The sequence below is a fragment of the Dendrobium catenatum genome, unplaced genomic scaffold, assembly GCF_001605985.2.
Source record: "Dendrobium catenatum unplaced genomic scaffold, ASM160598v2 fragScaff_scaffold_716, whole genome shotgun sequence".
In the NCBI taxonomy this organism is placed as follows: domain Eukaryota; kingdom Viridiplantae; phylum Streptophyta; class Magnoliopsida; order Asparagales; family Orchidaceae; genus Dendrobium; species Dendrobium catenatum.
Genome location: NW_021319178.1, coordinates 18,337,635 through 18,353,554, shown reverse-complemented (window position 1 = coordinate 18,353,554; position 15,920 = coordinate 18,337,635). Strand labels below are relative to the sequence as shown.

The window sequence follows — 15,920 nt, the reverse complement described above, 5'->3', positions numbered from 1 at the left end:
TCATAAAAAGTTTTGGATACATATTTGGTAAGACATCAAAAGATGAATGTCATAATCAAAAATAATGAAATCAAATAGTAGATTTTTTATTAAATAAGGATAACATAAAATATACATTATTGATAATAGTAGATTTATTCAGCCCTTCCAGGTAGCACAATCCAACTTTCTCTTTAGCAAGTCCAATCTTCTTCCTCTATCACTGGTCCTAAAATAAACAAGTAGGGCAAAATAGGGCTTGACAATTATGATCACTGGCATGTTTTTGAATGAAGATTAGTTTTGTGAATAATTGAGGTACGTGGAGTACATTTTTTAGAATAAAAGATAGAGAGATAAGGGTATGTCTCATTGGCCTTCTTCTATGGTAAGAGAACCATTAGCAACAATGATTTTCTTATCACTCGGGTAATGAGTAGTTGATGAAGTGGGTAATGTAGTGTGTCATGTGATCTGTGGCTCCTAAGTCATTGATTCTAAATATTTTAAATGATTTCTAGAGACAATTATTTGATGGATATATAAAACCTACTTGAAAGTGCAAGTGAAGAAGATGCAGGTGGTTTTTCAAGGGATATCAGGAGTTATTTTAGCATATCAATTCTTTGACGCAGGATTGCATTTCTGGGTTGGACTGATTTGTTGTAGTGTTAGCTTACGATTCCCCTTTTTGTTCACTTCTTTGATTACACTCTTTATTTGGGGGCTTTCCATGTAACTTCCAGCAGGTCTTTTTTGTGTGTCATGATTTCTTGCAATATTCGGCCTAATGCAATCCACTTTGCCCAAATCTTCAGCAAATTTTATACAAAGCATCACAAATAGGTCTGCATGCTTCTGTTGGCCTTCTCCGTCTGGCCATCTATCTAAAATGGTATGTCGCGCTCCTCTTCAGGTTTGTCCTCTGTAAACGGAACAACTCCTTCCAGAAATGATTGATGAACAACTTCTCTATCTGACACAATGGATTATGGAAATCCATGTAAGCTCACTTCCTCCCATATGAAAGTAATAGCCATAAAGACCTTGGTCTATGGCTGCTTCAGGGGGATGAAGTGCGTGCACTTATTCAAACAATCCACCACTACCAGTTTCACAGAAAATTCCTCCGAACACGGTAACCCCTCGATGAAGTCCATAGTCCCATCCTCCCACGCCCTCTCCGGCAGGGCAAATTATTCTGTGCGGACGCCGAACACCGTCCAAAGACCAACCAGAATACGCCACGTCACCCCACTCGGTACTGCTGACATGGCGCATTTTGGTTGGTCTCCGGACGGTGAACATCATTCGACGTCCGCATAGAATAATTTCTCCTCCGGCAGAGCTAAAGGCTTTAATAATCCTCTTGGTTTCATGGCCAAGTACTTATGTCGCTGGCACACATCACATCTCATCACCCAGTCCTCTACATCTTCGCGCATCCCTACCCAGTATATCTCCGTATACAATCGACTATTGGGTTTTTGAACTCCTGAGTGACCTCCAACTATGTTGCCATGAAATCCCTACAATTTGGGAATGTACCTCGATGTCCTTAGTAGGACGAATCGCCCCTGATATAGCAGTTGGGGCCCCCTCAGCGTGTAATCGAGATGATTGTCTAGGTCCTGCAACAACTCATCTCTAATCTTCCTCAAACCCTTATCCTGTTCGCTCTCCAGTCTCAGGGCTTCTTAGTTGAGGACCATGGGATTGATAGAGCTGTCCGTTTGTGGCTCATCTGCCTTCCTCGATAGTGCATCCACGACCCTGTTTTCCAGTCTTGGGCGATACTGGATCTCAAAATCATATTCAAGTAACTTGAATAACCATCTCTGATGCTCTTCAATCATCAGCATCTGCTCCAGCAGAAACTTCAAACTTGTTTGTTCTGTTCTGACTATAAAGTGTCATCCCAACAAATAGGGGTTTCTACTTTTGGATGGCTAAGGCAATTGCCATCAACTACCACTCATATACGAACTTGAGCCTCACCCTGGTTGTGAGCACCTAGCTGAAATAAGCAATGGGCTGATGATCCTATATGAGTACTAACCCTAGTTCGTATCCTGATGCATCCACTTCCACCACAAATGATATGTTGAAGTTAGAAAGTGCTAATATCGACACGTTGATCATGGCTTTCTTCACTTGTTCTAAGGCCTGAGTTGTTGCTTCCCCCATATTGAAATTGTCTTTCAGCTGATCTGTTAGTGGCCTTGCTATCGTGTCATACCCTCGCACAAACTTCTGGTGTTACCCGGTGAGATCCAAGAATCCTCTAAACTCCTTCAGGTTCTTAGGTAAAGGCCAATCCAATATGGTCTCAATCTTGGACTGGTTTATTGCTACCCCTGATTTTCTCACCACATGTTTTAGGTACTCCATCTGTGGCTGTGCAAAGGAACATTTCTTCAGGTTGGCATATAGCTGGTGCTCTGTCAAAATCTCTAGTATAGTCGTCAGATGACCCATGCTCTACCTCTGTATGACTGTAGACCAGGATGTCATCAAAAAATATCAGCACAAATTTTTTAAGGTAGTGTTGAAAACTCGGTTCATGAGGAACTAAAAAGTGGTTGGAGCGTAAGGCTGAAATGCATCACAAAAAACTCTTAGTGACACTCATGGGTTCTAAAAGCTATCTTGTGCATATACCCCGACTTCATTATAATCCGGTGGTACCTCGACTTCAAGTAAGTCTTCGAGAAGATGATTGCCCCAAATAGCTCATTGATCATGGGGATATGAAACTTGTCTAGTACAGCTTCCATTTTTAGGGCCCTATAATCCATGCAAAACCTCTAATTGTCGTCTTTCTTTCTCACCAGTAAAATTGGGCTGGAAAAGGGGCTAACACTGGGCCTGATAATCCTTATCTCAAGAATCTCTTTGATGAGTCCCTATCTCATCCTTTTGAAGCTGCGGGTATCGATATGATTTAACATTGATAGGAAAAGGTCCCTCATGGTAATGGCGTGCTCATGCTCCCTGGGTGGCGATAATTCGCTAGGCTGTTGAAAAATCTCAGGAAACTATTGCAGAAGTTGATGTACACAATTAGGGACCTCGAGTGGCTCTGAATCTCGAACCTCTTGTAAGCTCTACAACTCCACCAAATAGTCCAACCCTGCTCCCAGTATCATCTTGACCATAGTTCTGAGTGAAACCATAATTTTGCATAGGCTGACATCTCCTCGTAGCACCGTTGTCTTCCCCTCCACCATAATCTCCATAGTCAAAGATTTCTCATCTTTATGATCGTTTGTAACCACTTCATCCCAAGGATCATGTTAGTGCTAAGGTAATAAAATCCTCCACTATATATATGACATGGAGTGTCAATACCAACCTCCTGCAAACCCCCCTACTCCTCTCTACCTTCGCTATCTCCATCATGACTCCAAAGCTCCCTGTATCCACAAACTTCAATCCCAATTGGTCCACGACCTGCTTTGAGATGAAGTTGTGAGTGGCCCCGCTATTCACCTAGACCACCATTGGTTGCTCCTTGATTTGTCCCCTCACCTTCATGGTGTGATTTTGAGTAAATCCCACCATTGAGTTAAAGGACACTTCTGCCACATCAAGGTGTAGGTGCTCTCCTCCCGTTTCTGCTTTCTCCTTCAACCTCTCTCTATCGGTCTCCTCCTTGCAAACCATAAGGATCTGGAGTGTGCGGTTCTTGCACCAATGTCTTGGTGTATACCTCTCATCACATCGGAAGCACAAAATCTTCGCTCTCTTGCCCTGTACTTTTACCTCTGGGGTGAACTCCCCCACTCTTCTCCCTCGGTGCCTCCCACTAAGATGACACCGTCTGGGTCCTCGGTGCCAGGAAGATCGAAGCACTCCTGTAGGAGCCTCCTGGGACTCTACTCCTACTGTTCCTCTCCATCTTTCTCCGATTCTCCGCTTTCTAGTCTAGCTACATTGTCTTCCTCAACCCCTTTAGCTTCAACAATCGGAGGTCTGCCTGCATGTTGGGCTTTATGCCCTTTATGAAATTTTTCTCCAACACCGCCTCTATAATGCCTCTTAACTGCTTCGACAATAACTCAAATATCTCCTTATAGTCTAGACGGTCTCCTCCGGAGTCAAGGCAAAGAATTGCTTGTGTAGGCCCCCTTCCCGAATGGCTCAAAAATGCTCCAACAAGTAATCTTTAAACTTCTTCCAAGAGCGGATCGGATATCCAACCTTCCTCCATTGGAACCAAGTTAGGGATTTCCTCTCCAGACATAGCCCCGAGACCATAAGCTTGTCTCCTTGGGCAACCCATTCACTACAAAATACCTCTCCAACTGGTACTCCCACCCATGACCATCCTCCTTTTCAAATATTGACATCTTCAACTTCCTCACCCTAACATCTCCACTCCAACTTCCTCTCCCTCCAACGGTTCCCCCCGTGCCTCGTGGTTGGGAATCCCACATTTCTTCCTTCCTCCTTGCATGACTCAATCCCTATGGCTTAGCTTGAACCCCCCCCCCCCTCTCTTCTTCCCAATCTTAAGTCGCCCATTCCTTTGGCTAAAATGCATACCATAGTGGTTGGCCACTATACCACCTCCACCACAAAATTTCCTCCTTGCTGTCCTCCCCATCCGGAAACCCTAAGAAACTCTCCTCATCGAACTCCTCTCGTCCGGTCTTCTTTCCCTTAGATTCGGCCAAGGAAATCCCGATTAAATATTTGTTAGGGTTAGTAATCGAATCCACTAGTGGAGTTTTGGATTGTACCTCCATGAGCTTTCTCATCATCTCCAATCCTCCAAATCAACTCTCCATCTGATTATCCATGGCTGAAAACTTCTCCTCAATCCCACATTTACTTCACTTTACCTTCTAAGGCATCCACTTTCTTTGCTGCCATCTCTCCAATACCTCATTCTCATACTAATTTGATGTGTCTTGAAAGTAAAAATAGTAAAATAGATTGAAGAAAAATACAGGAATACAAATATTGGGGTTGATTTTTTATTACTTCTTTAACACTAACAAAAGATACGATTGATCTAATCATCTACTATTCGAGAGGTTGATCAGCTCTCCCACAAACCCTAGCCATTGCTAGAAAACTCACACCAAATATTAGAAAATTAACTCAGCACATATATCCTCTTAACTCTAAACAAAACTCCCCCTTAAATAGCCCTCACACACAATAAACACAATTGGAACCTCCCTAAATAGCATAAACATAATTAAGAAACATTCCTAAACAACATATATACAATAAGGAAATTTTCCTAAACAACTCCTTAATTCCTCCTCCATACATAATGAATAATAGCTCTCCCGGGCCTCACAAGGGGGGTTCAAATCTCCCCCTTTGTTTCCCTTGGTTTGGCCTAGCCAAAGGGCTGGTTCTACCAAGGTTGGGTTGGTCTGGGCCAGTCAGGTGGCCCCCCCTTGGCTTATCACATTCATGATGGTCGACTCCGTGGAAGTCAAAGAAATTAGTTGTTATGAAGATAATGAAGACTTTTAATAAGAAGGGAGACCGAAAAAAAGAACAAAGATTGAAGGACAGAAACCATAACTTTGCTTTGATATAATGTAGAAAAATAGAAAAGTAGAAAAAAACTATGGATTTTATTGCTTAATTCTTTGCGAAGTTTGAAAGTATATATAGATTTCTCCAGATGACTTATAATAAAATAAATTAAATCTATTTTCAACTACAAGAAAAAAATCCTCAAGAGGCTAGTATCTTAAAATAGGAAGAGGCACACAGATTGCAATCAAAAGGTCATAAGAGGATTGATCCAATGATTATAATCATTAATGCATGTGCTCAGAGATCTCTATTAAGATTGGTTGGCTTGTAGATCCCAAAAGCCTTCAACAAATCATTTTCACTCTCTATCCCGACCCGGTGGTGCTAGTTGACTTGAATAATGTTAATAGTAAGGGTGAGTGCATCATTTTGGTGTCGGAGCTTAGGTTTTTGTGTCTTCCTTCCTATTTTAAAAAAAAAAAGAAAAAAAGTATGGACCCTCTTCAACAAACGGAGGATCCAAAGCAAGAAGAAGTCGAATATGAAATTGGTGAAAATCAACCAAGTTATTTTGAAGTCTCAATTCCAACAAACAAATGGATCCTGCTGCAAAGAAGTTCTACCAATCCTAACCAAAACGAGTTGTATAAAATTCAACATCAAATGTACTTGTGTACAGAAAAATTCGAGAAGAGAAAGAAACTTCTTCAAGCCTAGTTTAAGCAAGAAAGATAAATGATTCAAAGAAAATATGCAGCCTTAATGCAAGATTTGGATGTGGCGCCTTCGACACGTTATGGAAGTTCTAAAGTCTGACTCATCAGGAGATGAGATTTTTCAACTGGGGGAGATTTGATGCAAGCAAGGCTTGCATATTCGGGCAATTACTTATGGGATGATTTGGGTTTGGTTCATGCGGGTTTGGTCTATTTGGGAGCTGGCCGGTTCTTGGTTGCTTGGGTTGGCTGTTCGGTTCCCTGCCTGCTGGGCTGTTCGGTTCCCTGTTTGCTGGGTTGTTCGGTTCCCTACCTGTTGGGCTGTTTGGTTCTTGTCTGCTTGGCTGTTCGGTTCCTCTGCTTGGGTCCCTCGGTTCCTGTTTCCCCCAGTTCCTGGTTGTGGTGGTTCGGTTTCTGGGAGCCTTAAATGCTACCTTTTTTCTCTGCCTTTTTTGGTTGGTTGTTTGGGCGGCTCTTTGGGTGTCCTTTGGGCTGCTTCTTTTCTATTTATATTTCCTATTTATAGGGTTGTTTGTGGTTGTTTTAGGAGAGTTTTTTGTGTGAGAAAACATTTAGAATGTAAACCTGCGGGTTTTCACTAGCTTGCGAGCTAGCTTCTTTCCCTTTCCCCTCTTTAAAATTCGTCTCGGTCTTCTAATCCCTTCTTCTCTATGCACGATTTCCACTCCACATGTATCCTTCATCTCTAAAAAATATAAAAGTTGTGTTGAGTCATTGTAAGGTGTTTTAACCTTTTCTATTACTAGTTGTAAGGCGTCGTTGTGTGTGTTTCATGTTGTGTCATTTTTATTTGTTATTGTAAGGTTTTGTGTCTTATTTAGTGGGTTAATTGTTTTCATTTCAAAAGGGAGACGTTCTGCACTTACAACCTTAGCTTCCTAAAATTTGGTTGCATCAATTCCATCCGACACATTTGATATGCTCGCCATATCAGGTGGTCATGCAAGGTGAAAGGTCTTCACCTTTGGTACACATTCAAAGCCAATCAAGAGTTCACTACACTTGTAAGGCCGTCGCAAGGGCGATTACATGTTGACATCTAAGCTTGGTGGGAGGCCATCACCTTGACCATACGAATAAGTGCCTTTGGTTCTTATGGTATTCCTGCCAAGCCAATTGGGAAGCCGTCATCTTGTGTTAGTGTGGAAACTCATCGGTCTGCCTCAATTAACATATTAATCATACCAAGTTGACCTTGTATTACATCACATCATTACAAGCATGCTCTTTGATTTTTTATCTTAATTATGACATTACCCAGCTTTTCACATAGCATATGTTCATTCTTATGCTTAAGCATGTTCAATTATACCCTTATCATCACCTCAACTAGACGTGGAATCATGAAGTAAATCATGGATTCATAGGCACGTTTCTTACTCATTATCAGAAGAAGACAACTCTAAAATTTGACATTAATATATATATATGTATATATATATATATATATGCATTGTTCCTCTGAATAAGAACGACCTGCTACAATGAGCTTCACATTTTAGCAAACTCTCTTAAACTCTTTCTGTCCTTCTTTCACACTTCTGTAGCTCTCCTCTTTAACTTCCTGCAACTTCTCACATGTAAACAACTCTGTCTTATTTAAGCAGTCATGTTTCTCTTCATAGCTACTAATATCAAGGAGATCACATGGCCACTAAACCAGCTAACTTGGTCTATGATGAGGCTAAGCCATATCTATAATTAAGCAAATTATCTCATACTAGCAATTCGCTTGCTCACACATACAAAAACCTTCTTATGCGTGCATGAGTTTGAGGAACATGTATGCATTCAGTTAACTGGAGACTGCAACGTATATTGCAATATTTTTGGATGTATATACTATAGAGGACATATTTGTACATATGGTTAGGTATACTGCATTATAGCTTGTTTATATTAGCCATCTTGTTTCTTTTATTGATTCCATCACATACTACCCAGGAAAGATTGATCAGTCACGTCAAGGATTTAGCTCTGTTGCGTGTACTTCTGAAGCAGAGGTAATGAAGCATTTTTATTGTGAACCCATGGATGTCTGCAATATGCATTTTGATTGATTAGATTGACACCGCTGATAGATGGAGTTCTGTTTTTGATACAGTTGCCATTTGATGCGTGTGAAACACCAAAAGAGTCTGAATCTCCTCGTTTTCAAGCCATAATGCAGGCTACAAATGCACCTAGGAAGAGACTTCCTGCTGACATTAAAAGCTTTTCACATGAGTTAAATTCTAAGGGTGTGCGCCCTTTTCCATTTTTGAAGCCCCGGTACATGTATAACCTGAAGGTAATCCTCCATGGTAATTATTTGGGCTGACAAGAACTGCTCATTATGAAATTTTTTATGTGATACTAGGCCTCTCTTTTATATCAAGGAGAAAATTTCTGGTTTGTTTCTTTTTGTTCCATGCGTAATTTGAGAGTATTGAAGCATTCTGGTACTACTTATCGGTGCCTTTGTTGGTAACTTTGTTCTGTATCAGGAGGTTTTAAAAGATATTCAGGTGAAGTTTGAGAAGGCAAAGGAAGAGGTAAACTCAGACCTAGCTATTTTTGGTGGTGATTTAGTTGGATTATTGGAAAAGAGTGCAGAGAGCCATCCAGACTGGAGGGAAACGTTAGAGGACTTACTGGTGCTTGCCAGGAACTGCTGTGTCACGACTCCTGGGGACTTTTGGCTCCAATGTGAAGGTATAGTTCAGGATTTGGATGATCGTCGGCAGGCACTCCCCATGGGGGCACTGAAGAAACTTCACACTCGGATGCTGTTTATCCTCACAAGATGTACTAGATTACTTCAGTTCCACAAGGAGAGCGGCTTTGCTGTGGATGAGGTTGTTATGGACATCCATCAGCTCCATTCAGCTGATAAAAATTTTCCAACTGGAAGAGGAGGGAGAAGTACTAATGTTGTGATGGGTTACAATGAGGCTGCTACTTCAAGGAAGTCTTACAGTCAGGATCAACATAATTTGAAGTTGAAAAGCCAGGAGATAAAGCCTTCAAATTTCTTCTCACAATTTGAGCCTGACTTCACGAAGGAAGATGATTCACCTTCACGCAGAGAACGCATTGCTTCTTGGAAGCGTCTCCCTTCACCTTCAGTAAAAAATCAGAAAGAAGCCAGTCCTGTTAAATATGACTCTTCTGTTATGAATTTGCCGATGTTAAACAGGGAAGATAATACAGATTCAGACATGGTAACAGTTAGATCAGCTGAGGTAAGCAGTGCTGGAGAGACAAACTTGCACCCTTCTGCTCCATCCAAACATCAGCACAAAGTTTCCTGGGGTTACTGGAGTGATCAACAAACTCTTTCTGAAGATGGTTCAATAATGTGTCGTATTTGTGAGGAGTATGTTCCGACTTTATATGTCGAGGATCATTCGACAATCTGTGCGGTTGCTGATAGATGCGATCAGAAGGGTTTAAGTGTCGATGAACGTCTTCTTAGAATTGCAGAAACCTTGGAAAAAATGGTAGAATCCCATTCACAGAAGGAAGTTCCCAATACATCTGGTAGTCCAGATGTTACTAAAGTATCTAATTCAAGTCCTACTGAAGAATCTGATGTCCTTTCTCCAAAAGTCAGTGATTGGTCACGGAGAGATTCAGCTGATATGCTTGACTGTTTCCAGGAGACTGATAATTCTGTCTTTTTAGATGACTTGAAGAGCCTTCCATCCATGTCTTGTAAGACTCGTTTTGCTCCAAAGTCTGATCAAGCTATGGCTTCCTCGTCTGCTGGTAGTATGACTCCTAGATCACCACTGGTAACACCAAGAACTAACCATATAGATATGCTTTTGGCTGTTAGGAGTGCAATATCTGAAATTGAGGATCTTCCACAGGTCATTACATCCATTTATCCCGTTTTTTTATTCGTTTTAGCATATTTTATTATTTATACGCCTTTAACTGGCTTCATGCTTGCAACATGGGAATCACAATGAAGAAAGGTGTTTGTCTATGTTTCTTCTGAATGAATATTGAATTTAATGTGTCAACCATCATCTGGATCCTCTTACCTTATGATGGAATTACAACTGTTATTTTAATAATTTTGCTTGGAAATATGGCAATCTTTTGATGTCTTTATTTTCATTCTCACCTTTTTACTGATCATAAAATTTTCAAGTCTAGAACCAGTCCTTTTAAAAATCAAAAGCTATGATATCATCACACCTGTCATCAAAATCATAATCATTAGCCTTATACCAAGTAATTTAGGTTGGCTTCATGAATTCTCATGCTCATAGAGTCTAATTGAGTATTATATGAGGTTAGGTTTCTTAAGAAAAAATTCCTTCTGCTTAACTTCTTTCTATAGTCTCTTTGATTTGCCATTTCCTTCCTAAGCCTTCCACACTAATTCTGTGCATACATTATTGGTGCATTCGTCTTCCTTTGTGCATGTTTAAACCATTTTCATTAGTTGCTACACTCGTGTGTTCTTACAATTTAATGATTTTCATAGTCCATGCTTCTTAAATTTACATCATAATCTGGTTATCATCAAACTTAAATTGGCTATTTGTGACATTTTATTTTCCAATATTTGATCCATATAATGTAGATTTATCTAATTTTGGTTTTATAGAATTTTCCTTCAACTCTACATCTCATAATGTTTGGTTATTATCGCTATTTTTTATGAAATAAAGTTATGACTTTCATATAAATGTTCAACCTCCTCAACTAGTTTATTACTTATGGATATGAAGTAGTGGAGGTGGTGCACAATATTGCGATTCATTTAATATTTCAAGTCATTGTAAAACTAAGAAAATAAAATGCATTATAATATAAGGCATTAGTCTGATTAATATTCCTTTATCACATTATACTCTCAGTGGGCTTCTCCGTTTGAACAGCCTAGCTTTAATCCTAGAAGTTCACACTTCATCCTACAACAATATTGGCATATAATTATAAACTTTTCGCTCACTAAAATTGCTTATCAGGCCATTTTTGCCAATTATAAAATTAAGAATGTCTCCCCTTAAACATGATTTTTTGTCTGCCATGAATCTTTTCACCCCAATAATTTTCCTCTTTTTCATTGGTGCAAGTTTTATAATTTATTCAATTTTGTCAAAATTAGTATTTAAATTTCTCTTATATTTGATTTTAGAAGCCTAGGCATTAATTTGATTTATAATGCACTTCTCGATGACTAACTTAATGGATATCATCTCAATAGTCATCGGGAAGTGCATTATAAATCAAATCATCATCTCAATAATTTATCTTTCAAATCTCTATAAATAATTATTACTACCTTCATGTTATTGACATTTCTATCATACAATATTACAATTTAAAATATTCTTCACTGTTTTGAATTTCTTGCTTTTCATTCAGTCTTACAATCATGTATTGTTTATTTTTATTCTAATAATTGTGTCATATGATTCCGTGAATCATTGCATGTTGCTTCTAGAGAAATCCAACATAGACGGAACATTGAAGATGGATTATTTCTTGGTTTTCTCATAGGTTTTACAGTTTGCTTTGGACTGATAATTTCAGTTTGGATTCTGTCTGGGCCATAAAGTGAAAAAATGGGCGAAGAATATCATGTGTAATACTGATGTGAAACAATCCGGTTCAGGAGTTACTTTAAGGAAATTAAAGAGAGCAGATTAAACAAAATAATCCCAAAATAAATTTATTACTTATAACAATGATTGATCCTTAGAATTCTTGGTTTTTAACTTGCTTAGGCAAAGAAGAACGAAATCGATTAACTAAACAATTCAAGAAAACGCAAAGAATAATTATATGCTACGACAATAAACAAGAATCCACTATTTAATAATGAGAACTTTCACCTTTGGAGCCCATACACTCAAATAGTCTAGGCTTTAGCGGAAGAAGAGTCTCCACATTAGAACCGAGGTCATTCCGAGGAAGAAAGAACCTAAGATCGTCGTTCTTGGATAGGTGGCCAGAGCGGTGGAGGATGATGGTCGTCCAACGATGATCCAACGTCCCTTTGATCTTTGCTCGTCAATCACATGAACCAATGTGTAATGGATACGGTCGATATAATCTTCAATAGTGTCGTCGAAATCGAAGCCCACGTCAAAGAACGGTGATTGGCGGTTGTCAACTTGATCTCGATCGTCATGTACAAATCCAAAATTCCATTCGGGTTCCGCCATGCATCCTTGTTGGGCGGGAAGATGCACAAAGATGTGGGAAAAGAGAGGAAGAAGGTGGCGGGTTGGTGGAGGAAGGTGGGATTGGCTTGAGCCCTTGAGAAGTTTGAGTGGAGAAAGGATCCAAAGGAAAATAAAACTGAAAAATCTGAAGTAATTTCAGTTTTGGTAGTGGTGGGATGGAATAAATTTGAGGAATTTAAATTTAATTCCAATAGGGATTGATGGGCGGCAATGGGAAGAAATTTGGGCTGATTTAGTGATGTATTAATGTCATTTGGAAAAGAGAGAAGGCCAATAAGGGTGGCCGACCATATGAAGAGGAGAAGAGGGATTTGGGAGTTAAGAGAGTGAATCTAGGGATTCAAAGAGTGAATTCCAATCGTCCACAATTGCTTCCACCCAAACCTTCGTGACGACGACGAGATCAAGAGGAATAAGGAAAATAGAAGAACAAGAAAAACCTAGAACTCACAAAGAGATCTAGCTTCTCCTATGAACTCACTAAGAGATCGCGGAGATTTGCACTCACAAAGAGAACATGAAATGTCAAATTTTCATTCATCCAAAAACTAATCTTACATAGGAAAATGGCTATATATATAGGCCTCCACATGACAAAGAAAACAAAAAACTAAAATGCCCCTTGGGCTACAATAGCGACCAAATACCCATAAGGGCAAAAGCGGAAAAAACCTAAAATAAAAGAAACTACTGCAATAAATGACTAAAATACAATAAATGACTAAAATACAACTCATGATCGTGGCCGTCGATCTCCGGCATCTCCTGATGGTACATGTGTCGAAATCGCTGACGATGTCCTCATCAGTTGCATTATTTATTATGGAACTGTTTAATATTATTTTACTGACCTTACTGTCTTCTTAAATTTTAATACTCTTACACAATGTTGGACTAAGTGTTTGTCATCTTTTTTCATGAGATGAATAAATCCTTGTTTCAGGATTTTTTAGTTGAAGGAAACACTTTGATGCCTTAAACATATTCTTGCTTGCTCTAAAAAAAATGTTAATCTTCTCTTCAAGAATGAGTTTTTGTTAATTCATTTTTTGCAATGATGCAGATAACTGAGCTTGCCGACATTGCCCGTTGTGTTGCAAATACGCCTATTGATGAGGAAGGGTCCCTGTCATATTTGGTTTCGTGCATGGAAGATTTGCAAGAGGTTGTCAGTCATAGGAAATTTGAAGCACTTACTGTACAGACTTTTGGAACACGCATTGAAAAACTTCACCAGTGGGTTGACTGAACTTTTTTCCATTCTTTTGTATGTATCTATGTTTGTCCATGTGTTTCTGCTTTCATTTTCATGCATGCCTAGAGCTGGCTCATTAATTTGCGTGCTTGAGTGCTCCTAAACTGATACTCATTCTTCATAAATGTGGGTATGCACATGCACAGGTGCATGAGCTTGCATACTCTGTAGGTGATTTATACTATAATGCGAGATTGTTGCAGTTAAATGTTATTTGGGATTTATAGTTACTTGTCCGGTTGTCTGAGCTTTGACATTCATTTTTCATCTTTTGGGATGTTTTTTCTTAGGGAAAAGTACCTTCAGCTATGTGATGTCGTTGATTTCGAAAAGACTGATGCAACAAGTGCGATAATGGATGAAGAAGATGATGTAGTGAGAAGCTTGCGTGCAAGCCCTGTTCACCCTAGTAGTAAGGACCGCACATCCATTGATGACTTTGAGATCATAAAACCAATTAGTCGTGGTGCTTTTGGTCGGGTTTTCTTAGCCAAGAAAAGAACAACCGGTGATCTCTTTGCTATAAAGGTATATTCCTTTTTTCAACCTACTTTCTTTGAACTCTGTTTTTTTTTTTTTTTGTACTTGAAAACAATTCCTGGGTTTGCTTGTTTGTGCAAACTCTTGTTTCAAGGTGCTGCTTTTTTTTTTATATACTTTCTTACTCTTACAACTTGAAGTATATGTGCCTCATTACATTGCTTATGCCCCGAGTAATTAATTTTATGGGTTTCATTTGATCTTTATAAGCTTTGGCAATCACTACCAGATCAAATATCTTTTAGTACTATGTTTTGAATCCTTGATCTATAAAATAGTAATATTAATGTGATCTTCTACTGGGCTCTAATGTTTAATTTGTGTCTAAATACAGTTTCCAGTTCTTATGCTTATTAGTCATATAATAATTGATAACTTCAAGTGTTTTTTTACTGGTTTCACAATGACATTAGTTTTTTAGGTTGGAAGTTAAGTGAGGAGCTTAAAAAATTAATTGACATTCTGATAATTTTTTCTGTGAATAATCTGGTACATTTTCATATGCCAAGCTTCAGCCATAAAGAGCCTAGGATTCGTGCTGATGTTGCTCATACATGAGCATTGATAACCTGATTACTGATTTAGCATAATGATAATATCTATTGCATTATAATCTTAACTAGATGAATTAATGAGCTTAACAGGTTGCTGAAAGACCACTATTGTTTTCACATTCATAATAAATTCTTTGTAGTTTTTTTAAATTTTATGGATAATTGTCTGGATGAATGTTTTTGATTCGTTTATGACTTTATGTTTTTAGAAAGTCATTCAATTCATGAAAAGTATGAATTTTTTTTTAACATTTTACTCCAATATAAATGATCTTCCATTTTTAAAACTGTAAACTTCTTTATTTAATCTTAGGATTAACATGGGAGTATTTGATATGTAGTCAACCTCTTAACGTTATGACGGGGTCCATAATAAGAGAATAGAATGGATTTAGAAAGATTTTAGAAATTTTTATAGAAAATCAATAATGATTTGTCCATCAACTAAAGATATCTTGAGCTTTTTCTTCACAAATTCGATTGCTTTTCCTCTGTTTTTTGACTTTTTCTTTTGACAGAAAACCATGGTGTTTTTTCCTTCCGGATGGCCGTAACATTAATCGAGTTTGCTGCTTTTGGACTGTTTTCATGTTGAGACAACAAACATGTTTTTGATCTGTAGAAAACAAACAAAACAATTTTATTACCTTTTTCTTTGTTATAGGTTGTGAGCAATGGCTATGCTACATTACCATAGTTGTGTCACGGTATTGTGATTGTGCTATAGTTTAAGCATTTCTGTAGTGTCGATGAATGCTACCCTTGGTATTATGCTGTAGGACTATTTGGTATAAGGAAAACAAAGAGGATGGGGCTAGAAAATGAGGGGTTTTTGAGAGAGATTGTGATAGGAAACACTCGTAGAATTCAATATAAACCTATCAATGATTTGATTTCAGCTATTTTTCGCCACAAATTTCAAAAGAATCCAAGAGGAATAGCAAGAACAACGTAGTAATGGATGAAATAGAAGGAAAATACAATCGATCCTCAATTCAAGAGGAGGATCTATCTCTTCTGATTCTTTAGATGCCTTTAGAGCCCAAGCAACCCTAAGCAACAAAATAGAATTGAGCCAATAACAAGATAAACCCTAACCCTAATCCCTCGTATCTATTTAAAGTATACAAATGTAATCCAAATTACTATACAACCCTCT

At 38.5% G+C, this 15,920-nt stretch overlaps 1 protein-coding gene across 4 annotated transcripts in view; it reads left to right on the top strand.

The window, feature by feature from the left end:
- The window catches only part of LOC110106993 (probable serine/threonine protein kinase IREH1), a 43,804-nt gene that overhangs the window by 6,214 nt on the left and 21,670 nt on the right, over positions 1-15,920 (top strand). For 2 of the 4 annotated variants that reach the window (XM_028696145.1, XM_028696144.1), the window contains exons 2-6: positions 8,166-8,224; positions 8,326-8,511; positions 8,708-10,075; positions 13,476-13,648; positions 13,958-14,195. In XM_028696145.1, coding sequence (XP_028551978.1) covers positions 8,166-8,224; positions 8,326-8,511; positions 8,708-10,075; positions 13,476-13,648; positions 13,958-14,195 — 2,024 coding nt within the window. Of the gene's footprint in view, positions 1-8,165; positions 8,225-8,302; positions 8,512-8,707; positions 10,076-13,475; positions 13,649-13,957; positions 14,196-15,920 lie in introns of all 4 variants that reach the window. The other 2 variants (XM_028696146.1, XM_028696147.1) reach the window with 2 other exon arrangements.